Below are 26116 nucleotides of genomic sequence, written 5' to 3' on the forward strand. Positions count from 1 at the left end.
TCATAATGAGCTTTGATACAGCCAAGACTCATGAGATAATGACACGAGCTTTATTTACCATCTGAAACAAGCAGTTTTAGATTGCCTTTCATCAAGGCAACTGTCTTCTGATTGGCTGCCCCTCGCAAACAGATATTCAGACAGCAGGTGGGTGGGGCTTCTGTCTTCACATAGCTGTGATCGAGATGACTGTAATGAGATCTGTTCTCTTTGTCATACTGAGCCAAGAGTAAAACCAGAACGTCAGTGACGTAGTAGCTCAGCTGGCTCATGATCCATCATAATTCACAGGTTACTGTAATGTATAAAGTGCAGAAAGACAGTGAAGAGTTTTGTCATTGCTTGGATGCACAAACCAATGAAAAGTTAGAGAAGCTTTAAGTCCGTCATATCCACGACACATTCATCTCATGTCACTAAAGTCTGACCACCAGTCTAAGACTCATTACGTCACTGTGTACTTGCTAATAGTGGAGGGACATATGGACAGCTGATGAACTTCTCAGCACTCCATGAGTTCACTGATCCTTTTGTCTGAGATGGTGTTTAGAGCAGTCTGAGCTTTTGGCTCACAGGAAATACTTGTACATACACCGACCTCACAATTTAAAACTTTAAAACAAAGACCAACATGGCTTCCTAATCATAGCACGCCGTACTTGTTAGATAATAACAGCATCACTCTAACTATGGTTAGTGTTCTATACGTTCTAACGTTTTTAAAAAAGGGCCAGCTACTTATTTGCAAGCATAAATAGAAACAACTTTGGACAGAGCAGCTGACACAAATAGCTTCATAATTGGTTAAAAAAGAAAAGAAAAAGCCTGTTTAAATGTTTCCCAGATTATCACTGTGACGTGGACGCAGTTTGAAGATTGTCATATGATTCAGGAGCATTAAAACCAATTCTGTGCAGATTGTGTTATTAATATTCGCTCCAGATAGGCTACAGGACAGCCAGTGTTTTTTCTAAAATCAAAACATCATGGGACCAGCTGAAGGGGAACTCCACAAATCTTCCCAATTACAGATCAAATTACTCAGCATGAGGAACAGACAGAAAAATCTGCTGAGACCGCAAATGTACAAAAAAGCCCGTTCTCTACTGCGAACATGGAGTTTGAAAGGTGCGGGCATTTATCAGTGAACAATGGGCAACCCAGAATTTGACGTCCGCTAAGCTTGTTGGCGATTCTTTTAAAATTAAGCTTTTGATTAAAAAAAAACAAACAAAATAAAATCAATTTTTTCAATTTTTATGAAGAAGTAAGAACAGCAGCAGACAGATCTTAAAATCATAAATTACAAATCATAACTTCATGGTCGTTGAACAAATACAGACGAACAGATTTTGTCCATTTATAGCCTACAAAGTTGTTTTTTTGTTTGTTTTTTTTAAAGGAAAGGAAAAAGCAGCTGCTGTGTCTGAGAGCGCTCTGCTGGCAACAGGATGTGGAAGTATAATGGTCCTAGCTAGTGAGAAAAAGAGCATTTTAAATGTTTAATGACCTTGTTGCTTCCACTGCATTCACACCACGTCAACAGAGTGGGGAGAACAGGAGCCTGTTTACATTAATCCTCGACAGTCATCCCGATTGCCCGACATTAAGTCATTCCAGATAACCCGATGTGTTTTTTTTACTGTGGTGCATTTTTTCATTATTACAATTTATGTAGGATTTGCTGATATTTTGCCAAATATTTCACACTGTTTCCCCATCCTTGAGCGTGAAACTACACTCTGTTTGAAATGGTGTGCGAATGCAGCTTTATGCACTTCTCAAGCTTTCATTAAACTAAAATGTCAACGTGCCACAACCTTGCCCAACAGCACTGCAGCGTCATGTGTACATGGCTCCATGCAGGCCCTCCAGCCGATGCTCGCTCTGTTTCCTTCTCTCCTGCAGATCAGAAAAATAAATAAAAAAACAACAATATAGAGCTAATGCCACGATAAATGTACGGTTAAACGTTAGGACACACTCAAACACACCCACCTTGTCTTTTTTAAACTGCTCGTAGTCTGCATTATCGGTGGGTAATTCAAGTCGGCAGAGCGGACAGGAGTTGGTCTAAAGTTTAAAGACGACAAAGAAGCAAAAAGGATTTGTAAGAGGTCACGCTCGTGTGTTTTCTATTTCAAAGAGAAGCACAAACACGGGAGCGTTACCTTGTCCAACCATGGCAGTATACATCCTGAGTGGAAAAGGTGTTTGCAAGGCATTTCTCGAGCCGTTTGCTGCTCCTCAAACTCCAGCAGACACACAGGACACTTGAGACCTCTGCCTGTGAGAACGAAAAACAAAAAGCCACATCAAAATCTCAGGTGATATGCACGCTTACGTAGATTTTACATAGATCATGGGCTGATCATCAACCTAAATGTCAGGGCAGTTAATTCTCATGGTTCTGTCTACCTGCTTGTTCAGCAGTTATAACGATCACAGTGAGGGTCTGAACGGCAGTTTTGGCAGCCGGAGGAGGAAGCCTCTGGTCCCAGCTTGACATGCCAGCATAGCGTGCATCGATCCAGTCCAAGCCCTGTATCAAATACCTGTAAACACCAACGCAGGCACCAACAGTCAGTCAGAGCACTGCACACATGAGAATAAAGCCTCTCTGTTTGCTAGCCCTCACCTGGCCATCTCAAGGAGAGCATTCTGGCGGTACTGCTCCTCGGGGTCGGTGGGCTCGCAGTTGTGTTCATCAAAGTAGGATGCCATTTCCGCCCAGTACGTCCTGTTCGCAACAAAAGAAATCAGGCATGAATGAGACGTGCTGAACGAGAGCTTGGCTCTACAACAGACAGTGAAAGTGAAAAGCTGAGGAATGCGATTGGTGAGTGAGCACCGTGCAGGAAAGTACGAGAAACACAGCTATGCCAATCATACTGCAAAAGCAGATATATGTGCTGCCTTGATGGCAGGGACTGATGTTGTTTTGTAACAGTTTTGTTCTGGATAAACATTCAAAGAGAGTGTGATGGGGATCTGAAAGATAGTCCAGTCATGTTTTACAATACAGGCTTTTCTTGGGAACACAATAGAGGGGGAGGGGGGCAGATAACAACAACAACACGAGCCAGCGCAGATACCATCGACCTGCGCTACTTGCTTTATTTCGTGAAAACAAAAGAGAAAAGCGCTCAACTTTAGCAAATTCTGTTCACGTATTAAGGATATAAATAAAACTTCAAAATATAAAACTGAGACCATCGCAAAAAGCGTTTTCCAGCCGAACTGTGTAAACAGTGAGCCAGCCGCTTCGACGTTAACGACCAACAATGGCTCAAAGGCTCTTCCACATTACAAATAGCCTCCACACGGAACTACCGTAAACACCAACCCTTACACGAGCTTTGTACAATCATAAGATACAAAAATAATTTGTTGTCTTAAAACTATTCTAAACCTGATAAATTTGGTCGACTCACCTGAAATCTTGCAAAGAAACATTTGTCATCTTTCCGGGTACGAAGATAGCCACGTGACTCCTCGTCCAATCACAGTCGAGGTTTGGTTTTCCTCGTCTTCTGTTTTGTTTGTCTACGTAAGCGTGCAAAATGTCTCACTAGCGCCCACAACCGGTGAAAGACGTTCCCAAACACTGAACTTTCAAAGGGTTTCTGTACGAAAACGAATCATTTTTTCATCATTTTTCTTATCTGAAGGTTATGAATAATACGGGCCTTCTGCCTAGACTCTGTAGAATTTCTTAAATAAAAAGGGCTAACTTATCATAGTGAGTAGGGACAGCAGGGTGCTGTGAAGGTTGTGGGTTTGAATCCTCTGTTCCTGCGTGTCTTGATCCCCATTGGTGATTTTATATTTGCTGAAGGCGTAAACGTGAGCATGAATAATCTATGCATTAGCTCTGTGACCTCTCCAGGATGTACTCTGCCTATCACCCAGCTGTGACCCTGAAGTGGATAAGCAGAAGAAGAGGGCTCTTACCTCATCCTGAAAGAGGTGCTCTACAGCTGGACTAATGTCTGATTAAAGTGGACCTATGATGATTTTCCTTATTTTATATTATCCATGTAACTGTGATGAATTAAACTTTACATAATGAAGTCGTCGCGTGTACAAACAATCTCTGAGTGTTTTTGATGATTTTAGTGAGAGCAGGTATCCTTAGTAAAGCCACACTCATCTTCTCTTTAAACCTTTTGTCTGCACTATTCAGCCAATCAGAAGATGGCTAGCTTAAAGGGAAGGACTAGAAAGCTAAAACAGCTTGTGTAAGACAGTGGATGCTCTGAGGGACTGTACCAAGATAAATAAGGGTCATTTTTACCTGTGAATCATGCAAAGCTTCTCTAGAAGCTGAGAATAAAATTATAGCATTGGAAATTGCAAAGCTTAAGGGTAACAGCTGCACACAAAGTAAAAGCTTAGCATAAATTAGACCCTTGGATGACATTTTGATACCAAAACTGAATTTATTGGCATAATCAGGCTAGAACAGAGGAATCTCACTATTTGTATCTATTGACATTCAAAGTGAAAAGAAAAAACAAAGTGAACAGACAAGAAAAACTGAAAGAAGGTATGGCTTTGGTTAAATAACCTCTACGAAAGTCATTTTGAAAAGACGACTGTTACAGGATATCTTAAATACAGTGAGGAAAAAAAAAAAAGAATTAAGGCTCTAGAATTCCCTGAACAAGACAAAAAGCCAAATCTGTCTGCTGTGTATGAATAACCATGTACAGAACCCCAACCTGGTGGTCATACAGTAGATGCTACTCAGACGCTGAGGGAGACAAGTCATCCTAGTCCTACCAGTTATTCTAGCAGACCACCAGGCTCTCATTTTTACAAACTCACAGACTAATAACATGAAAACAGAACAGCGGACTCTTGACCTGCTCTCAGTATTTTTTGCTGAATTTGCCAGTGTTATTAGACATGATACAATGGCACAGACAGCCTAAGAAATAGATGCTGATGCTGAAATACAAAGCTGTTAATCCACAGTTGCATAGTTATCGGAATATCACAGGCAAATTGTGTGTACGGTTTGCATTCTCTCAAAAACAAACATTCATCAGCTTCTCGATACAGTAATATCAGCAAAGACATCCAAATATCTCCGCTATGCCTTCCAAGCAGCCCTTTCCTTCTTTTAACGAGTGGTTATTAAACACATGTACATGCTTACAATGTAGCTGCATTGGACATGTACAAAAAACAACAACAAAAATTCTCAGGATGTACTCAGAAACAGTAAGGGTAGTGTAGCACAAAAACACTGTACCCCCAATATCTCTGTGCAGCTTCACTTTACTGTACGAGGCAAATCCAACAAACTGCTTTTAGACTCGCTTTAATTCAGAGGAACCAAAAGGAATGATTTGGCAGCACATGTAATGAAGAGTGAACACCGCAGTGACTGCTGAGTCAAATATTAATCCATGCTCAGTTTGCCCTTGACTGCTTTGTAACACAGTATGCACCTTTAATTAAAATATGACATACTAGAAAGGGGTTTCTGGTCAAGGGACACTAAAGATGCATTTCACCATAAAACACAACTCTATCAGTTATATAAAGATGCTCCTTATCTGACTTTATACTAGGGAGGAGAGAACGTAAAAGGCCTTTTATCCTGATCATTTGTTAAAAAAAAGTTTATATTGTGTAAAAACAACAGGTCACCTGTTCCCTGCCATATGTTCATTGTTTTGATTTCTAAAATGACGCACTCAACCAGTGAGTAACTTTACCACACACCGAGCATTTCATAGATCAGAGTTTCAGTGTGCTTAGTAACAATTTATCACCTTCTAAAAAGATAAAAAATAAAACGATTTGAGGGTTACACACATACACATACATACACACTCAAAACAAACAAGACAGCTGCTTGTTTCAGCACATCTAAGTAGACTGGGAGAAAAGTTGCTGTCTTGGAGGGGGGGAAAAAGATTTTCCTTTAAAGACCGAATATACCTTCATCCGATATAGTCACCCGCTCACAACACATAAAAAGCTTCACAAATAAACTGCTGTCAATCTAAAAAAAATAATAATTCTGAATGACATGAAAAACATTTAGTCTGGCCGAAGCAGCACACCGCTTCAACCACATGCACATACTTAGCCCATACACACTTCCAACGCCATCATCCAGAGACGGCTTCCTGCGATACAAACTAAACCCGTTCTCACTCTCCCTGTGCTAGAAATGCTTCAGACTCTCATTTTAGCCCTGACCCAAGTGTGCCAGTGTTAAACGTTCCCCCTAACTCTCTAACTGAACAGCTTGATGAAGCAGCCGTGGCAGTAGGGTTTGTCGTTTTGCTCTTTAAAGGTGCCTTTGTTGAGCTGTTTCAGGCAGAAGGCACAGACAAAATGCTCCGGGTGAAACTTCTTGGACATGGCTGTGATGCAGCGCCCCGTGATGGGCTTCTGGCAGCCGGAGCAGAGGGAGCCGCGGCGCTCGTGGTAGTGCACTTCACAGTAGGGTTGGCCATCGTGCTCAAAAAAGCTTCCATTCACAAATGGGGTGAAGCACTCCTGCAGAAACACACACACACGTTATTATTTTAGTACTCTTTTTCTTACAAGGCATGCAAACTATTATAGAAAAGTTCCTGACTAAAGCATAACACTAACCCTGCAAACAAAACACTCGGGATGCCAAAGACAGTTCAGAGCTGAGATGTAATTTTCCAGAATGGCTCTGGCACAGCCGCCGCATTTCGGTGCAAACATGTCAAAGTAATCTTTCCTGCAGTATGCCTTTCCATCCTTTTCATGAAAACCTGAAAGTAGAACGAGACAAGAGATTATATCCACTCTAAAGTAGAGAGAAACTGCTAAGCAGTATGATTCAAAACATATACTTGTATCACTTTACCCTCAGGGCCAAAGAAAGAGCCACACTGAGCGCAGAAGAAGTGTTCGGGATGCCATGTCCTATCCAGCGCCGTCACAACTTTCTGAATGGACATTGAAGACATTTATAGGCTGACACGTCTACAGCAGAGACCACATGTGTGGAGAGCAGTGACTCACATCCAGTATGGGCCCGTTGCAGTAGTAGCACCGCGGAGAGAACAGATTGTGGTAATCCTTCTCACAGTAGGGCTGTCCTTCACGTTCAAAAAAGTTCCTGGAGCCGATTTCCTCTTGACAGTGTGTGCACACAAAGTGTTCGGGGTGCCATGTGCGGCCCATGGCGGTCACCACCTAAAAAATAATTGACAAAAAACAGATATCCAAAGCATGATTAGAAAACATCTATTTATGTTACAGACAAAAGATTACCTTAACCGAACCATCTCACCTGTCCCACAATCGGCTTACAGCAGGCTCCGCAAACTCCTTTAGCGACTGTCTGCACGCCCAGTTTGTTGAGGTCAGACTGCAGGCTGCCAAGCATGTTGTCCAGCTTGTTGACCTGTGTCGGGGGTCCACCGGAGACACCACCCTTCCCTTGGGCCATAATCTGAAATGGTTCAGTATGAAAATAGTTATTTACTGTTGAAATGTAACAAAAATATTTAAGTTTAGGGTTACTTAACTTTAAAATAAGTGTGAAAAACAGAAGGAATAAAAGAGGGAGGGGTTCATGCCTGCATTGGAGGGAAGATGGGGTCATACTCAGTTTGGCAGCCTACAGAGACCAGGACTTTGGGTGCAACTGGGGGAACCGAGTCCACTGTTGGTGGCTGGGTTGGGGTTTTTAGGACAGGAGGAGGCGGCTCTGGTTTAGGCGTAGAAGGGTTCTGAACTGGAGCCGGTGGAGGTGAGGCTTTTATGAACTGCCGAGGTGGAGCAGGAACTGGTTCGTGAATGTGGTGGGTACGTTGTGGAGGTGGTGAAGGAGGTGGAGGAGGTGGGGGTGGTATTGGGACAGGGGGGTGCTGTACAGGGAGGGGTCGCTTAGGTTCTTCTATGACAGGGGGGCGACGAGGGGTAGGGGGAGAGGGAGGTGGCAGCACCTTCCTCACAGGGACAGGAGACTCGGGGGGAATTATGATCTGAAGAAAAGAGGAAAAACAGAAGGAAGGAGACAGGAAATGTGCAGAAAAGGGAAACAAAAAGTGAAATAATTGCGAAAGGAGAATTTGTGGAAACTGTCAAGCACACTGAAGCCAACCTTGTCGACCTCACTGCCCGCCCCATCGGGACGATATCGCTGAGGTTTGGACGTGACGATGACACCCTCCGTCAGCCAATCATCGGACTGTTTGCGCCTCCGTTCTGAGCGGCCGATCCCAAGCTTACCCTGAAGCTCTTCTATGAGACGGTCCTGGGAAGAGTTCTTGTTTACAATGATGGGTCCCATCTTCCTGCGCAGGTGAGCCTCTCGGTACATGGGGTGCACATTGGGAGTCTCCTTAGTGCGCCTAATAACTGATTTTATCTAAGAGCAGGGAGGGAGGGAGCGAACACCTTATCATATGTCCACTCCAATTTACAAGCTCAAGCACTTACAGCAGAGCACTGAGGCAGCAGGTCAGTCACACCAGCCGTTTTCAAGTCACTGACGTGCCGGCAAAGCAGTGGTCACGAGCTCGGAGTCCCATATTAGGAACTTCATGCATGCTTTCAGCAGAAGCCACTGCTATCGATGATCTAACTCTCATCCTTCAGTTTCTCAAGCAGCCACATAAACATCAGGTCTCAGTTTGGTCCTTCACACAAATGCAGTGGTGCCATGCAGAGTGGTGGTGCTGCCAAACAGCAGGTTAGTTGTAAGAGTAGTTTCCAAGCAAAATCTATTAATTAGCTTGCTTCAACTCCTTCAGCCTCTTCCTTACAAGGCATTTTCTTCTAAATAAATACATGTAGTTTCTACATATCGATCAAAGCTTAAAAATTTAGCGTTTTTCTGCCTGGTTTATTTGCCTGGCTAAAGTAACTGGGCGCGTCTCCTCCAAGGTCTGTTTACAGGGATGAAAAGAATCGAGCTCAAGCCAATCACAGCCCTGATGATACTGAAAGCTAACAAGTCAATCATAATCGTATCTGATGTAAGGATCATAGTAGTGGTCAAAATAGCAGATAAAATATTAGATGCCATGTTTTAGTTTTTCAAAAAACATGCAAGATAAACCCTTGCAGCAGAGGCTGGGATTTAAAGGCGCATCAGTCTCATTAGCTAGCAAAACAACATTTTAAAATCAGGCAGGGCCGGCGAAGCGTACATGTCCAGACGCTGAGACTCTGTCTATAGTGGGAGTCTGAAGCAGGGGCAGGTCCAGGGTGACGTCAGGGGTCCCGGGGCATGATGATGGGGTCATGGACTCATCCATCCAGCTGGCCTCTGTCAGTGGGGTCATGCTGCCATCTGTATAGAGCCTCTCAGTGTAAGGGGTCATGGTGCCATCCAGACCGTCATGTAAGGACATGGACAGCTCTTCGTCTGCCCAGTCCAGGTCTCCATTCCCATCTGTGCCTCCGTCCACTGAATCGTCTGTAAAAGTGTTGGTGAAAGTGTCTGGCTGGACGCTGCTTCTGTCCAAGGGTAGGATGAGCTCCTCGTGCACCTCCTGCATTCCTCTGCCAAGACACTCTGCATCATTCTTCAGCTGAGGTCCATCCACATTTGCCATTGTGTGATTTTGTGAAAAACTCATTGCTAGAAGCTTGTCTAGTGCCTCATCCAGGGATGGCTCTACCACAGGGGGTTGCTGTACAGTGAAGTTGGTGGTTGTATGGGTTGCAGGTGGTGTCTCCAGCAACTGTCTGTTGTGGTTATTAAAGGCCATTGGAGAAGAGACTATTAGTGGCGAGACTGGAGATGGTGAGGATGTTTTTGAAGGTGAAGACAGAGAGACAAAAACGGGGAGGGGTGAGGGGGCTGAGACCTGAGGGGTGAAGTTTTGGGTTGTAGGTAAAGACGAAGAGGAGAAACTGACATCGAGATCATAAAAACAAGGAGAACCCTTGCTTACACTCTCAGGAGCACAGGAGGATTTACCTCCAGAAGCTGAGGGTGAGACCCGTTCTACAGATGGACTTGGGGACTTGGAGGACTTGTGATCCAGGACAGTGATAACTGAGGTAAGTGAAGGGGTAGTGGTATTGGAAGGACTTGGGCTACTTCTTAGCAGGTTGGAGTTCGAGGAAGCAGACTGAGAGAGGACTAGCAGAGACTTGGTTTGAGATGATAGCATGATGGCAGAGACATCTATGACAGAGTCCAGGTCTAGCTCACTGGTTGCAGAATATGAGGATGTAGGACTGTGTGGAGAGAGATGGCTAGGGTGGGGTCTCAACATGCCACCATCTCCTCCATCCTCATCTATATGTAGCTCTAGCCCAGCAGGTAAAGAGAAGAGAGGAGAGGCACAGGCAGACGGATGAGACAGACTCAAGGAAGGAGAAGCCATGGGGGAAATGGAAGAGGACATTGGAGTGTGGCAAGAGCTGGAAGATGCTCCTGCTGGTTCAAGCAGAGAGCCTAAAGAGCTAGGCTAGAGGAACAGAGAAGCACAAGTGAGAGAAGAAGAAGAAGAAGAAGAAGGCAATCATGAAGAACATGACAGGAGAAGCTTGGGATTTGTTGTTTAAATAAAGCCTTTCCAATGCTCCCTCATACCTTGAAGTCAGACAAAGAGGCCATCAACTCATCGAGCTCTCTGGTGGCACAGGAAGCTGAAATTCTGGCCTGCTGTTGAGAGGATGTGTCCAAGTCACTGTGACGAGTGGGGGGGCTGGAAAACACAAGTCATTGTGATTATTAAATCCATGCAAACACTGACTTTTGTTTTTAATAGTGAAGCTCAAAATTGTGTAAGTTGATGATTTCTAATTATCAAAGCAAAACAGGTGCTGTGTTGCTCCACAATGTCTCAGTCTCCCCACGGCAGCTGTCACACACAAAGCAATACAGCTACCATTTAATGCTGCTGTAAACTTACTTAATCTTTTACTGCGCATGGAAAATGCATGTATTTGTTAAGAAGCTGTAAATGCTAATACACATTCAGAAACCTCAGATGTTTCCATTTGCTCATACCAGACCCAATATCAACACTCTCACATACATTTTAAGTATATATACCTCCCTGTGTGGAACTTTTCTGGAATCCTTTTCAATAAGGTCGCATGAGGGGAGAAATTGCACACAAAAAAAGAGCCCAACATCTGCAAATATTTTTTCTACTCTTAAGTCCTACACAATGACAAAATGTCATTTTAGTTTAGCGCATTTTAGTTCTCTCCCTCAAATATCTTGAGACAGTGGATGAACTGAAGGGGCTACACAAAGACTCTGTATCAGATATATTAGGATTAATTTAATCTGCAAATCATGCAAAGCTATTCTAGTAGAGTCTAGGGATAAAAATACAGAACTGCAAATGAACACACAGGTCTACTCTGCCAGGTCTCAGAAACTTTCTGCTGAAGAATATAAAGACCGTTTTTAGTGTCCAACTCTGAACTAGTATAGTGAATCAAACACAAAACAAAAAGGAACAAAGTCTGCAACACTGATTAGAGGGGACTTTAATGCCAAGTTAGACCCCAGCTGTAGTGGAGATACCTGGGTGAAGGCACCGAGCCTTCCAGCTCATCCAGCAGACTTTCCACAGTAGGTCGGGCGTCCTCCATCCTCCCATTCCTCTTTGGTTTCTCCTGAGGTGGTGGGCTTACCAAGATGTCAGGTGTGCCGCCGTTCTCGTAGTGAGTGATGCTGCAGGATGGCAAGGGAGGAGCTGCCTCCTCTGTGGACACATAACATTGAAACTAATGATGCTCAATCCCATTAGAACCGATAAATCTGAAGCCTTTGTCTCTACCTGTAGTGGGAAATGAAGGGGAGCTCTGTTGCACAGCATTAAGTTCCAGCAGAAGCCTGTCAAGCTCTGACAGATTACTGCCCAACGCAGAAGTCATGGCTGTTGTAGAGGAATCTGATGTCTTCTGTTTGTTTGGGAAACTAAAGAGACAGAGATAACTTACCGAAAGAAACTAAAAGTTAAAGAAAATGCCAGATGACGCAATCAGGTTTATATACACGACATCCTGAGTGTGTGGAAGTTACCTGTAAACGTGGTCCTCTTCAATGTGAGATAATGGAGAACTGCTACTGTCCCTTGACCATGAGCTCTTCTGTGCCGAACCCAGTGACTGCAGAGAATACACCAACCAGTAACTGCTGAGGTTTTTTTTTAATTAATGTAACATTTACTGTTTCTCATTTGAAGAGTCTGATATACTAAGTGAGATCAGATCACAAACATTGCAGAGATCTACCTGCTGAGAGGAGTGGTGGGAATCAGGCTGATCTCTCAGGGACCCGTTCAGAGCTTCAGCTGAAGGTGGAGGAGGGACCGGAGGTGGAAGTGTAACATCTTGGTAGGGCTGTCCTCCTGTAGGGATGGAGTAGGGCGTCTCGTCGGGCAAGAATACAGGTCGCTTTGAGATGTGGGATGTAGTAGATTCCAGGTCTGCCAGCAACGCGTCTGAAAGATGCAATTCATTCATGTTTCAAGGCACAGTGAGAACATAAAAAATGATCTGTCCAACCAAAACAACAATCAGAATAGATCTATTTGTCTAAGGTAAACAAATTCTAAAGGTCTTTTTCCAAGACGTTTTAGCCTGCAAACATAAAAACCAATCACACCTTCAGTGGGATCTCCCTTCTGTGTGAAGAGCAAACATAATCTCCCAGTGTCTGTGTAGGTTTCCTCCCACAGCTCAGAGAATATCAGAGTAACCGGTGATTTTATACTGGCCTTAGCTGTGGATGATATAGTGTGTTATCCTTGTAAGCCCTTGCAGCTCTTGCTGAATAACTGGTTAACAAAATGGGTGGACAGACGGATGGATGGGCGCTCTGAGGTCACTACTGATGTTGGCGTCAGGCTGTAACAGACAATGCCAGCGAGTCTGAGCCCTTCATTCCAGCCTGTTAACAAAACTGGTTTCTCCTCACAGGTCATCCATGCTGTGGTGGGTACATGGCCAAATGTGACCACCACAGCATGGCACACTACAACACCTACACCCAATTTCTAAATCATAAAACATCCCCCAGAAACTGGCAATGTGTTTTTCCCACAGTCCACATTAAGATACAAACTTGAAGTCAATGAGAGCAACCATGCATTTGATCTGTCAGCTCCGTGTGCCATGCATCCAGTTCATGTCTATGATTAGTCTTAGTTTCAAGAGCCTGAGTGTGAACTTCATGAGACAGACTGATAAAACAAAGAAGCAGAGAGACAGAAAATGTTTCTGAATCCGGTCCAGGGTTGAGGGGGTACAGTGTTACCCTGGCGAGTGTTTGGTGGAACGCAGGAACAAAATAGACTCTTACATCACACAATCCATCCATCTGCAGCATGTCTAGAATAGACCGCAATCCCTGGCTGCATAGTGTTACACTACAGAGGCTTGGCCCTGTTACAAAGAATAATATCTTTGAAAGGCAGGATGGAAAACTGTCCAAATATCCAAGAAACAGGGAGCTCTTACCACCTGTCTGTCTAGCACAGACTGGCTCTCTAGATTTGGATTTGTTAAGTTTTATTTCCTGCCTCTTCTGAGTTTATATTTTAATCTCTTAACATCAAACCAAGTCACTGGTGAGATAGGATTAAAACTTGCGCCTGTTTAGAGCAACCAAAGGGAAAATATCTAACTCTAAAGTATTTGAGAGCTGACAAGTTAAAAAAAAAAATGTTAAAGAAGTTAAGAAACAAGATTCATCTGATTACATATCATTCTGGAAAACTTCCTAAAAGTTTATATTTTACAAAATAATTCAAATTCTCAAAATATTCCACCACTAAATCCCAACTTCATCCCGAATGAAGTCAATGGAGAAACCTCCAGCATAAAATACACAAACACAGAGAGAAACGCATACATGCAACACAACCATATAGTTTTGAAATCCTGACAAAGTTCAGTATCTGTACTTACATTCTTTCCACCTGTATCTGTAATATCCTTCATGAAGGACTGTGACTGTGTGGGTGCCAATGTGTGAGTGTGAGCAGCGTGAAGCGATAACAGGCTGCCAGTCTAATGGGGGAGTGGTTTAAGGGCCAAACAGTATCCTCTCAGTGCCCTCTTATCTCAACACAAACGCTGAAATGAACTTTGAGAGAGATCTGTTGGTCATAACAAAATATGACCAACAGATCTGAGCTTCACAGGTGTTTGGTCAAGAGCAAGAATAATGTGTGACAAAAGTTTAAATCTTGTACATCTTCTAGCAACAGAGCGGTCTAAAAAGAAAACTCACACCTGTCTCCATCTTTCAAATTTCATATATACTCTCTCTCAACCCTTCATCACAGCCCTCAATCCACAGACACTGCCACAAGCCCTGAAAAGTTTGACATAAACCACATGGGAGCTCTAATCTATTTAAAGCGGGAAGCTCTGTGAGTAGCCCATGTCTGTGCAAATGTGCTGAAATATCATGACCAGCCCAAAATAATCTGCACCTGGTGCTGACATGCTGAGCAAGGTCTCACTGAAGTTGACTTTGTCACTCATGAAACAAAGCCGCTAGATTAAAAAAAGAATACCACAACTGTGTTTTGGGACAAAGGTGAGTCATGTGAAATATAGCGCATTTAGGTACTGATCTACATTTCTCATGAAGCAGCAGCTTAGAGCCTTTCAAATCAAAATAAATGAATAAATAAATGCCTTAGGTTACTAATTATGGCCATGTATTCCTAGAAAGTTCTTCACAGCCTTGACAGAGAGGGCAGCCATGCTGCCTCAGGCCCTCTGAGCCAAGTTTATAAGACAACTCCTTTCACAGCAACTCTGCACTTATTATTCCTTTTCCCAGCTGGTGATACTACACATGTATGCCTGACACAGGACCATGATCTCCAGGATAAATATACACAGAGTATCCATAATAGGAAATACATTTTAGTACATTTTACTGTGATAAGCCAATATTGATACATCAGAGTTTGTTTTCTGAATGTGACACTAGTTCAATTATCAGTACAGTAGTATCTTTTCAGGAAACTACAGGGTATAACGATTCTCTAAAACCTGAGGCTGGTTAATACCTCTATTGCTCTTTACAAGGGAGCATTCATTTTTTAAAAACCTATCGATTAGTCACAGACTGGATAACATATAAACTCCATTATTATGATGCATGGGCCTTAATGATACACAGTTCTCTTTCAACCCTCATTTGCTTTTCAAAGAACTGGGGTTATGCTAAATGTTTGCACCTGAGTAGCATGCTCCTCGTGTTGTCATTTTGGTCCCAGTTCCAAACTTGTTACACCCATAAAGGAAAAATAGGCACAGCAGCTCAGCTAGACTGCTCCTATCCATATATGCAACGTATCATAGCTACTCTAGATCTGATAAGTTTGTGTTTCTTTCATATGACAGAGTTCAGTGCATGTGTGTGGTTGCATGTAGGTCACAGGTTACTGTCAGAAAATATAGGTATAGCCGTTGCCATAATGTAGACACTTTTTGGATAGTACAAGTCATGATGGCTATTTAAAAAAACAAAAACAAAAAAAAAACAAAAGAAGAAGAAGAAGAAGTTTTTTTTTTAACATTATGGATTAACGCTATAAGTGGGACACAGACTTCCTCTAACTACACAGACAGATGGTGTTACAGAACATGGGCAAACATATCGAATGTCTTTCATTATTTATAAAGCTGCTTTGATATCAGATTTATTATACACATCCTCAAGCAATCAGTCCCAATAAATCACATTTTTTCTTCTTTTTGGCCATGGACACAGACCAGTGTTTTCATATCACTTCTGTCTGATGTTTTCTCCATTGCATATGTGTTTGTGTGCATAGCCAGGGAAACAGTCCAGCAGATAGTCACTAGGGGAATGGAGTTCTGCAGGTAAGAACCTCCATGCAGCTGTACTTAAACATAAATGTACATTTTATTATACCGGTCAAATTTTCATAATATGTTATTCTGTGAAACCAGTATAGCCAGAAACCAGAGCAAAAACGATTGCCTAGTAAACTGACTGACAGAATGATTCTGTTTTAGATTCAAGTTAACAATTATTTATATTATAGAATAATCTCAACTATTTATCTTCTCTTTTAATCTGTTGTTTGGTTTGTAAATATTCTGATGCCTGTAATTTAAAACATTTACAAAAAACAGTTGACAGTTTATATAAACTGCTAGAGAAGAATTTTTGACACGAAACATTTATGTGCTTTAGGTTAAAAACTTGAATTTGTAAACAATAAGTAACAATAGATGTGAGATCATTCTAGGGAAGTAAACAATATTTCCATCTGACATGTTACAGAGTAGAAGTAGAAAGTATGTCTGAGGAAAAGAAAAGTACCTTAAATTTGCTCTGACAGTGAAAACAGGACATTAGGAAAGAAAATCCAAAATTTCCATCACACATCCTTTTGTGGCTTTTGACTAAGCAGCCTGTAATCCACACACATCATTCTCAGTGGGTGGCCTGTAAGCACATCTCTGATGTCTGTTACTGCAGCTCATAAAAGGAGAAAGAATGAAAATGGGAGTTAAACTTGCTTGCTGCTCCTCATTTCCCTGACGAGGGCAGCATTGACTGTCATGAGGACAGACAACAAGCCTTCGCCAGCCTCAGAAAACTTAAGTCCACAAAGAGTTAGAAACACCGAGAATCCAAACATGCACTGTAAGCCAAGCAACAGGCTAATCTTTTCCATTCCAGACAGGGGGTAGGAGCCACAATGGACAAAGTCCAATTCTGCTCTAACAGCATCCTGACTCAATGGTCCATTGTGCAAGATCTGGAGAATGAAGCTGTCATCTAAAAGGGTGTCTGCAAAAGTCGTGAGCTATGATTTAAACGCTGTGTTTCACAGTGAATACAGAAACAGGTTCGACATCCAACAGTTTAAAGATTAAACCATGTCATTACTCCTCTCTCACAAAGAAGATGGAGAAGAAAGAGGCTCAGGCAATTTATTATACAGCATATCGTGTTTTACCTGTTGCTCTGCAGGTATTAGGTTTGCCTGCTTCATGTCTCTGAATAGATGAGAATGATTAAAGCAGCGATACACCAGTGTGCAACCTGAAAAGAAAGCAGGACAGAGGTGTAACGTGCACCAACTGCTTCACTCGTACAATGTGCTGATTTAAACCAACAGCAGCGCTTTCAGGGGATTCAACTGCGGCCACACTGTGCCAACTAATCTTTATTATGTTCAACAAACAACTGAAGTCATGTGGACACTGTACACATTCTTGTGGCAGTGGGCGCATGTACAGTCTTGTCTGCACCCCTATCCACCCACCCAAAGCCATGCCATCGTCCTGCTGTGTTTATCAGATGGGAGTGAAGGTGCAGGGGGAATTCCACACATTCCTCTGTCCACTTGGCAAAAAGCAAGCAGATCAGGCAGGGACGCAGGCAGAGAAGGTGGCTCAGGAACAGGAGCATATAGTCACCCTAATCCAATGAAAACTCATTTTAAAAACCCAACCAGTCTCAACTGGAATCTAAATGACGCTTTGTGATCAAAGCTACTTAAGCAGGACATTCCTTCAATGCTGCGGGATCCTAGGTAGTGAGCCTGTGAAGAATGTGCTCCGATACAAAACACCATCTGTCAGTACAGAAAATGAAATGATGTGTTGACAATTACAGGATGGATTCCACTAACTGCAGCATGCCTTGAATTCCAGGATAAGGGAGATGTCAAAATTTCTACTGCCCATTGCCCACAGAGTACAGTGCAGGGTGGAAACCAAGGCTGCCTAATGTTTTCTATTAACATGTGGGCAATGGTGATGGGCCGCTGAGGTCTACAGCTCACCTGTTTATAGCCAGGGAGCAAAAGAGCAGAACTGGCCACAATCCCAGGGTGAAACCCTACCCCATCAGGCCAACCCAACATGATATTTATATCAAACAAGACAGGCAGGGGCCACGGAGAGGGGGTGGAGGGTTAGATGCCAGCGAGACAGACAAGGAAGGCTGTGTAGAAACCACAGAGCGGGAATGTGGGTGAGAATGAAAGAAAATGGACCAAAAGCAAACTTGATTAAATAGTGGACCAGGGGAAAGATAAAGGTCAAACCTTGCAGGGGCTCGCACCCTGTCTATACAGTACAACACACGATCCCAAACAGACAATGGATGAATGAATGGATCAGAATGACTAAAGCATTGTAGGGTGATTACTATCTAAAAATATCCTGCCAAGCAATCCCATATCCGAAAGATGACACTCCTCTTGGAGGGAACGCCAAACCAAAATAAAAGAACTTCCCCACAGACCAGTAAATCAGATGACATGGCACCATGTGGAGACTGATGTAACACCCCAGTCACTGAGGACACATTCATAGCCATGAATGTAGATAAATTGCATGTCAGTGAGCAGCCTTTTGTGCTATAAGAGTGTAATTGGGTAGGATGAGAAGAACGGTCAAAGAAAGACCGTCTTGTCCCTCTTAAACACCGACTGAAACCAGTCACCCAAGCTTCAAACTAACAGAGCTTAATGCTTTGAGTTAAACACTAAGAATGTACAGTTGGGACAAAAGAAAGTGTCATAATGTGAACAATTATTTAAATATGGAAAGTGTACCACCTGTTCCAACTGAATTTTTGTGAATAAGTAATTATTATATTACTTTAACCTCATATGTACACTTGGTGGTTTTCTCATCTTCCCATATAATCAAGTTGTAGTTGCAAGTCAGCTTTTGTGTATGAATATAATCCTACTACCGTTTCATTCACACTAGTTTTTTAATAACATTTATAACTAATAAAAAAAATTAAATTAAACTTAGCTGTAAAAGTAATAATTACAGCAGTAAAGTTACTCTAAATGTTATGATGTATTTCACTTTAAATGTCTACATGAGACAGAACTGTTGAGCTGAGCCTCATATCAGTTTTTTAAAATCACAAACACTAGTGAAACTCTGACACACTCTGGTTTAAGCTTCAGTAGGTGAAGCGTCTCCACATCACCTGATCTGGGACCATATTCCTAAAACTGTGCATATAGAGGTTCATGTTTTCAAACTGTACAATTGTGACGATTTTGCATGCAGGGAAAACCCTGATGACGATGAAACCATGAAACTCAGACACTCACTGGAGAAGTGGAGAAAAAAGGAAATGTGCAAAAAAAAAAGAAAGAAAAAAGATCAAGTTTTAAAGAAAAACTACTGAATGGAGAAAAATAGCAGTTCAAAGAAAAGAGTCCCAGCAGAGATATAAAGAAAATTGACTACAATTTACTGATAATCTTATCAGTTCATACAAGAAAAGCTTGTATATAAATGACACAGCATTTATAGAACTCAAATTATCATCATCATCATCATTATTATTATGCTACACGTCGTCTTTTCCTTCTTTGCCAACACCTCTTCACTTCATCAGGTTTGAGCAGCTCTCAAACTCATGTGTCGACATTTGCTGAAGGCAGCATGTTTACTACAGACTGCAGCTCTTAGTTTGGAACCAAGAAAGCTGGAAATCATTTTGTCACCGTCAGAGTATCAGTGTTTGTTACCCAGTCTTAGTAACAAAATATGGACTAAAACAAAACGTAATGACAGCATAATTACTCTTTAGAAAAGAAGTGAGATTCCCTGCTCCGCTTAAGGAAACACATTCCCCTCTCCAGAGACTTACTGACAGCTAACCCCTGAATAAGCAAGCTTATTCCCCCCAAAGGAATAACAACAGGACAGTAATATTTTTTTAGCTGGGATTTCATTTACTTAAGTAGAAAATACATTTTTGTTGATCACATAGGCAGGAATAACAGAAAAATGCACCCGCTTCCCTTACATAAGGCAGTAGAAGCTCTTTGCCTTTACTATAGACAGATCAATTATTCCTAGGTGCGCTGCCACCCCCAAAAGGCCCATTTTTTCCAAAGCCAGGAAACCCCCGATATGCCCCGGAGGTCCCCGGCTTCAGTAATGTTGGAAGAATACAGCAGAATCCCACTACATTACCCAGACCTGTTAGGAAAATAATCAGCATTATTCTCCGAGAGAAGTTACAAGAGTGGGGAACAGTGAAGGCATGGAAACAGTATGGCAGGGAGGGAAGAGGAAGGGACTGAAGGCTGCTGTGAGTGGAAAGAACAGTATCGTACAACAGCATTTAATAGTGGAAAGGCTGTTCGAGCAGCAGGATCACAGACTGAAGGCCCCCCAGCTGCCCCCAGTGCTGACTCTGCTCATTGTTTTTCTCCTCTGTTTCCTGAGGATGTGGGGCAGGCTCTGTTGCCCAAGCGATGAGGTCAGCCACGCAGCTCTTCCCCAGACCCAGAACAGGATGGGTGTGGAGCTCGGGAACAAGGCTGATTTACAGTCAGGAGCTTCTCTCTAGCCTAGCAGGCAAGCCCACTGGTTAGGGATGGTATGCACCAACCTTGCAGCTCTCAAGGGGTGATGATAGCTAGTCTGGTAACACTAACTCTGCTGTGGAATTACTAGGACACAGAAACCACTAAAGACCTAAGAGTTTTTGGTATGCTGCGTAAACGCTGTAAACATTTAAGACAGCTGCCTCACATCTCATCCTATGATTGTCTCAAGAATAAGACGTTCCTCTTCAAGGTGATCAACAGTTATTGTTACAGTAAATCTTACAGGACTACTGTGTGTTTACCAAAGGCATTCTTATAAGGTGTCGCTGTGTTTCATTCCACAGAGCAACCACATGGCCCTCATTATGTCTGCGAAACGAAGCCGAGTGGCTCCCACTTTTTTAAAGTCTGCCTTTAAGCAATAAAGAGCACCTCTCCTCTGCAGCTTCTTTGCAAAGATAGCCAATGTTTATCCTTCCTTTAAAGTGGCCATATAATGCTCTGAGGGCTTTCCCCTTTCATTTAAGTTTTCACATGGCTTTTCACGCATGTAGACGATCTTCAAAGTTACAAAACCCAAAGCTTTGGTTTCCTATAGAAAACCGCTGTCTCTCTGTGACTTATTCAATTCTATTTTTTTATACAGCACCAAATCACAACAACAGTAACCTCAAGTCACTTTACATTGGAAGGTTAAGGCCCTACAATAATATATAGAAAACCCCAACAATCTGACGACCCCCTATGAGCAAGCACTTGGCAACATTGGGAAAGAAGAAAAATCAAATTTGATTCTGGATTATACGGGGCACCAATGAAGACAAGTCAACAGTCACTTGATGTCAAGTCAAGTCCTGCTATGAAGCCTCTGAATGAGTGTTTTTGTCAGCTCCATCTTGTGTGTTTTGAAATAGGTTGTGATGAGTTGGATCTGACAGTGAAACCACATGCTCAGTGGGAACGGACATGTAACTCACACACTGAGCCAATAAGCATATCCTGCATAATTCTCCTTTCTTACTCTAATCATGAACACATTAGGCTTCTTTTTTTTATTCAACATGACTTGAAACTGGCAATTAGGCCACAAAGACATCAGGAAAGTGTTTACTGAGGTCACAGAGTAATTGAGAAAAATGTGAAGCAAGGACTAGATGTATGTTCCTGTATTTTCATGTCACCTTCAGTACTGTTGTGGTACCCTCACCGCAACTAGCTTTTTTTTAAGCATTACCTTAAGCTACATGGCTAAACTATAGACCGTGCATTTAAAAACAAAAAACAAAAGGAAAAATAAACCACACACAAAAACAAAGAAAACTGCTCCACCGCCACAGTAAGGTTAAAGAAGTTCAACTTGGTTCTCAAATTTGTGGAGGAATGAAGTAAGCAGTTTCAAAAATAGTAACATCGTTGCAAGAAAGTGTTGTGCACTGTGTAACAGAGAAACTTCTCTCATAAGTCTCTCTTTGGCTTGTTACAAACAGTGACTTTATTTTTGCAAGGTGCGGATTACGCAGGCATCCTTCAGGTGGATTTCAGAGAAATACCAGTAGAATCCCTGGTTTCTACAGCTGCCTACTTCAGTTGTCTATTATCAATCAGTCATTCAATCAATCACTTCAGAGGAATCCTTCACCTACTGACCAGTTGTGGACTGTGTGACTGGGGCCTTCGTCACATGGTCTTACATATGAAAAATGGTAGACAAGGTAACATCACACAGTTATTTGTCATGTCTACAAAACCTCAAGACCTATACATTATGTAACCAGTCTTGCAGTTTTTCCAAGGACTGAACTGATCAATCAGCACAAGCTGGGATTTCAGGATGCGATGCCTCAAGAAGTCCGTCTTTGGTCCCGTCTTCCTCCCGTCTCCACGAACGTGCTCGCAGCACATGGCTGCCCCTCCCAGAGCCTGGTCCTGCTGGATCGTCTCTCTGTCTCCCAGCGCTTGCTCATAGGGAGTCATTTGATATTTGGGGGTTTCTTTGTATCACCGTAGGTCTTTATCTTACAATATAAAGCTCCTTCAGGTGACTGCTGTTGTAACTTGCCGTTATGTAAATAAAGTAAAACTGAATTGAAAAGCTTTACACAGGGGATGAAGTGGTCTCTCGGAAATTTTAAAAAAAAGTGTTGTTTTTTTAAAAGTTAAATATTATTAAGCTTTACTAGAAGGACCTGTAAATGAAAATTAGAATCATAAGAAACTGCGTCAATGTTTTACTTGGTCAGCCCTGGATTAAGAAAACAAGGTTTTATATGGGAGTGTACACATACTGACATTATCTGTGGACGAACAAACAAAAGGGCTCCTAGTGATCCTGGTTGCCAACATTAGTTTGGTTTCAATTTGAGTAAGTGGACATATATTCAAAAAAGCTATGATGAGTACTAACAGCTTTGGGGAGTGACCCTAGATTTTGCAAAACAAAGTCTAAAAATGAAGAAGCTGCCTTTAGGCCCTTGGAATTATAGTTTCTGTTGTACGTTAAAATAATATATTTAACAAGAATGCAGTATATAGGAGAAGTTCCCTTCTGTGTCCAGTCACTAATCTTTCAGTTTGATTCTCTAGTAATTAACAAAGAAACCATTCAATGGGAAACTGCAAGCAAAAAGTACATTCTGTTACTCAATATTATTCTCACTTTGTTTGTGACCATTGAGCATACTGCATGCGTGCGTATTAGGTCAGTATGCGCATTCTTAACATGCAGAGGTGGAACAGGGGGTTTTCAGCTCACTGAGTGAGGTCAGTGTGCCTGAATGTCACACAATCGTCAGGAATTCACAGAGAGCTGAATGTTAGCTGCACACACCCCACAAACATGAAATGCAGCACAAGAGAGCCAACAGAGAGGACACTACGTCACATGTGGTTTAAGAGCCACATCTGCATGAGTCGCCGCCCCCTCGGCCACATCAGAAGTGAAGGCTAAGCCTGGCTGCCACCTGGTAACCAGCCACAACAGTATGACTGTGTTTGTCTGTTATCATGGCCAAACACGACCCCTGATTCACCTACTCCAGCAGTAATTACAACCGAGATGGCTATGAACACCCTGGCAGGTGTTTATGTGTGTTTACGCCCCCGTCACACAGCCTTTTGCATTGTTAATGTATTTGTAACTCCCCTTAAGGATCTACATCTGGTGTATAAACAACATTTTCCATTATGGGTGTAGTCCGGGAAATCTTTGGCCTCATGGTTGTTGTGATCCCATCTCTAGTTTGTGCTGTATGATCTGTGCTAACTCACAGATCAAGCAGGTCCTCTGGAAAAATCTGACTCAGAGGAACAAATGGGAAGAATGCTTACAATCTGTTGATGGAATTCTCTACCTCGAGCAGTGAGCAACACCAGATCACTATACACAAACATAGTATTCAAACAGTGACCCTGAATATCAGGACCTGCAGGTGCAGGTAAATAGCAGTAGAGTAAACCTCAGTGATGTGATATTTAAAAATATTTACACTGACTTGTTTTTGTGTATTTAGGGAGGATGTGGGATGACTGCGATTGACCCCAAAGGTCAAATTTTTTAAACAGTGCCTGCAATTACTAGGGTACCCATATTCTAATGAGACACGTGTGAAACCAACATCCCTCTCTCAGATAGTAGCGACAGGAGGCGAGTCGTGACCCAGAGAGTTTTCGGCCTTGGACCGTGTCAGAAAGTGATGGTCGAAATTCCTCAGCAGCCTCGCCCCCTCCGTCAGCCCTTCAGCGAGCCTACAGGCTCCCTCTCAACCAACAATCAATCCTTTCAGCCTCATAAGGCAGCGAGAGTGTCTAATGGCTCCTTGAGGTATTCTCACAACAGACAAATGGGAAATGCGGCCCATCATCTCTCCACTTAAACAATTCGCAAATCCATTTCACTGCTGGTCTACTTTCAGAGATCAGAAGATTCCTACAGATATTTGACTGGTGAAACAAGTTTTTCACAAGTACTGAATTAGTAATGCAAATATAGAAACCTGCCAGCTGCTAAAAGTGTAACATAATTAGAAACTCAGACGTTGCGTGTCAAAGGTTAAAAGTGGGGCCAAAGTAGAACAAGAAAAAAAAAAAAAAGATGACGCTGGTAACGTCAGGAGAACTGGCGTTGATAAAAGGCAGATAAAACCTGTAGTACCGATGAAAGGATTCATAAAACTGATTAAATTATTAAAAGAAATAAAATTAACCAGTTAAAGTCATCCACAAGCTATCTGATGACATCACTGTTTTTTCATGACTTGTGATGATCAAATTAGTAATACAAGGGGATGCCACACCAGTCCAGAAATAACAGTTATATTAACAGACACTGAAAAAAGCCTCAGCTACAAGTTACAGTCTCTATTAAGAGACAGTGTCTCCCAACAAAAAACAAAAACAGAAAATGCACAAAGAGTCATGACAGACATGTGAAGCAGCTAAGAGAAAATGACATTCGGCCATTAACAAACATGTTGTATATTTTCCTGTGCAAAATTGTCAGGGATACATCAAGATATCGGCCTAATGGTAGAGGCCAGTTTGATCTGGTGTGTGACAAATGTTTAAAGACAGTTTGAAGTCTCCATCAGCACAGAGTTATTTCTTATGATGAAGGTTTGTTTGCTAGGTAAATAAACACATGTTTGAATATGAGCTCATTATCAGTATCAGCACAGAATTTCCCAATCAGGAGATCCCTAAAGATGTACTGATTGTCCAACTCTTACAGCATTTCTCAACTTGCACATGTCTAATCAAACAGTTTTCAGACCTGATCTTTCCGCTTCCTATACCTCAGTTTTTAGTTTTTGATATAAAACGATAAAGTGTACCAGTATACCAAGTAATTATACATCCCTGCAAGTTAAGTTTGTCACACTGGAGGATCACTAGAAGTCAGCCAGGCCAGGGCTGAGCACACATTGTACAGGGAGGCCTGTTGACTCTACCACTTCAAAGCTGGAATGAGTAGCCTTGGGGCAAAAGTTGAGAAGGTAATGTTGAGGCTTAATGTCAAAATGTCATTAAATAACTCCTCCCTCCGGCACACATACTGATAAAAAAGACCTTGATTTAGACGAGCAGGGCGGCGTGGTATTGCCAGAGACGTTCGCTTCACCTCGGAGAGGGAGAGTTAAAAAGTAGGTAGAGTTAAAGGCTAGCGATGTCCAGCTGCTAACCTACTAGGCTGCTTATTTTACAACAGTGTGAGGAGAAAGTCAAGTCGGTACAACATTCACTCTTTCGCTCGTCACTGTAACATTTCTGTCAGGTATTCGCAAGTTTCCCTGGATAAGAAAGCTACATTGGACAAACAGCCAGCATAAAATCTCTTCGTAACGTTGACTACTCCTCCACCCTGCTATCCGCTCCAAACTGGGGGCAGAAAACCCACATATGGGGGAAAAAAAAAACCTCATAACTTACCTAAATCGTCCATAGCTGCTGCCTAGTTGTGGACTGCGTCAGTTTTTTGTTTGGCGACCTTCCGGATGGTTTGTGAAATCTGACTTTTCCCCTTCAAACTTCACCAGCACTGCTGCCCTGGAAGTTGGTCAGTCAGGATGGCTCTCGTGAACGCGCGGCAGTTTGTGTGTACCACTGTGTGTACTTTTCCAGGGCGCGCGCCGACTGAATGGCGGTGATGAGGGACATCTAGCGGCCAAACACCGGAATTACACGTTTAAAATAAATATCTCCAAATATCCAAATAATGTCATGGCTGTATAAGCAACCGTGATTTTTTTATAAACCTTCTAGATCATGTAGTGCATATCTGTTCACATAACCTCAGAGAAGAATAAACTTTATACCAT

At 42.4% G+C, this 26116-nt stretch overlaps 2 protein-coding genes across 3 annotated transcripts; both read right to left on the reverse strand.

Moving 5' to 3' along the window:
• Positions 1-1241: 1241 nt before the first annotated feature.
• rnf181 (ring finger protein 181) lies at positions 1242-3529 on the reverse strand. The gene is made up of 6 exons (XM_080893976.1): positions 3435-3529; positions 2639-2740; positions 2419-2555; positions 2172-2287; positions 1999-2073; positions 1242-1902 (listed from the first exon to the last, which is right to left on the reverse strand). The coding sequence occupies exons 1-6, from the start codon at positions 3461-3463 to the stop codon at positions 1843-1845; spliced, it is 519 nt and encodes a 172-aa protein (XP_080750102.1). The 5' UTR covers positions 3464-3529; the 3' UTR covers positions 1242-1842.
• An 893-nt stretch (positions 3530-4422) lies between these two features.
• Positions 4423-25878, reverse strand: LOC308403786 (paxillin-like). Of its 2 annotated transcripts, XM_080893530.1 has the most exons (14): positions 25728-25878; positions 12220-12428; positions 12008-12093; positions 11763-11902; positions 11507-11687; positions 10559-10673; positions 9162-10433; positions 8111-8377; positions 7584-7991; positions 7295-7456; positions 7024-7197; positions 6866-6947; positions 6622-6770; positions 4423-6522 (listed from the first exon to the last, which is right to left on the reverse strand). In XM_080893530.1, the coding sequence occupies exons 1-14, from the start codon at positions 25738-25740 to the stop codon at positions 6256-6258; spliced, it is 3525 nt and encodes a 1174-aa protein (XP_080749656.1). In that variant the 5' UTR covers positions 25741-25878; the 3' UTR covers positions 4423-6255. The 2 variants fall into 2 exon arrangements, with proteins under 2 accessions (XP_080749656.1, XP_080749657.1); XM_080893531.1 differs by lacking the exons at positions 7584-7991; positions 8111-8377; positions 9162-10433.
• Between the last annotated feature and the right edge of the window lie 238 nt (positions 25879-26116).

The sequence above is a fragment of the Rhamphochromis sp. 'chilingali' genome, assembly GCF_963969265.1.
Source record: "Rhamphochromis sp. 'chilingali' genome assembly, chromosome: 10".
NCBI classification, from domain to species: domain Eukaryota; kingdom Metazoa; phylum Chordata; class Actinopteri; order Cichliformes; family Cichlidae; genus Rhamphochromis; species Rhamphochromis sp. 'chilingali'.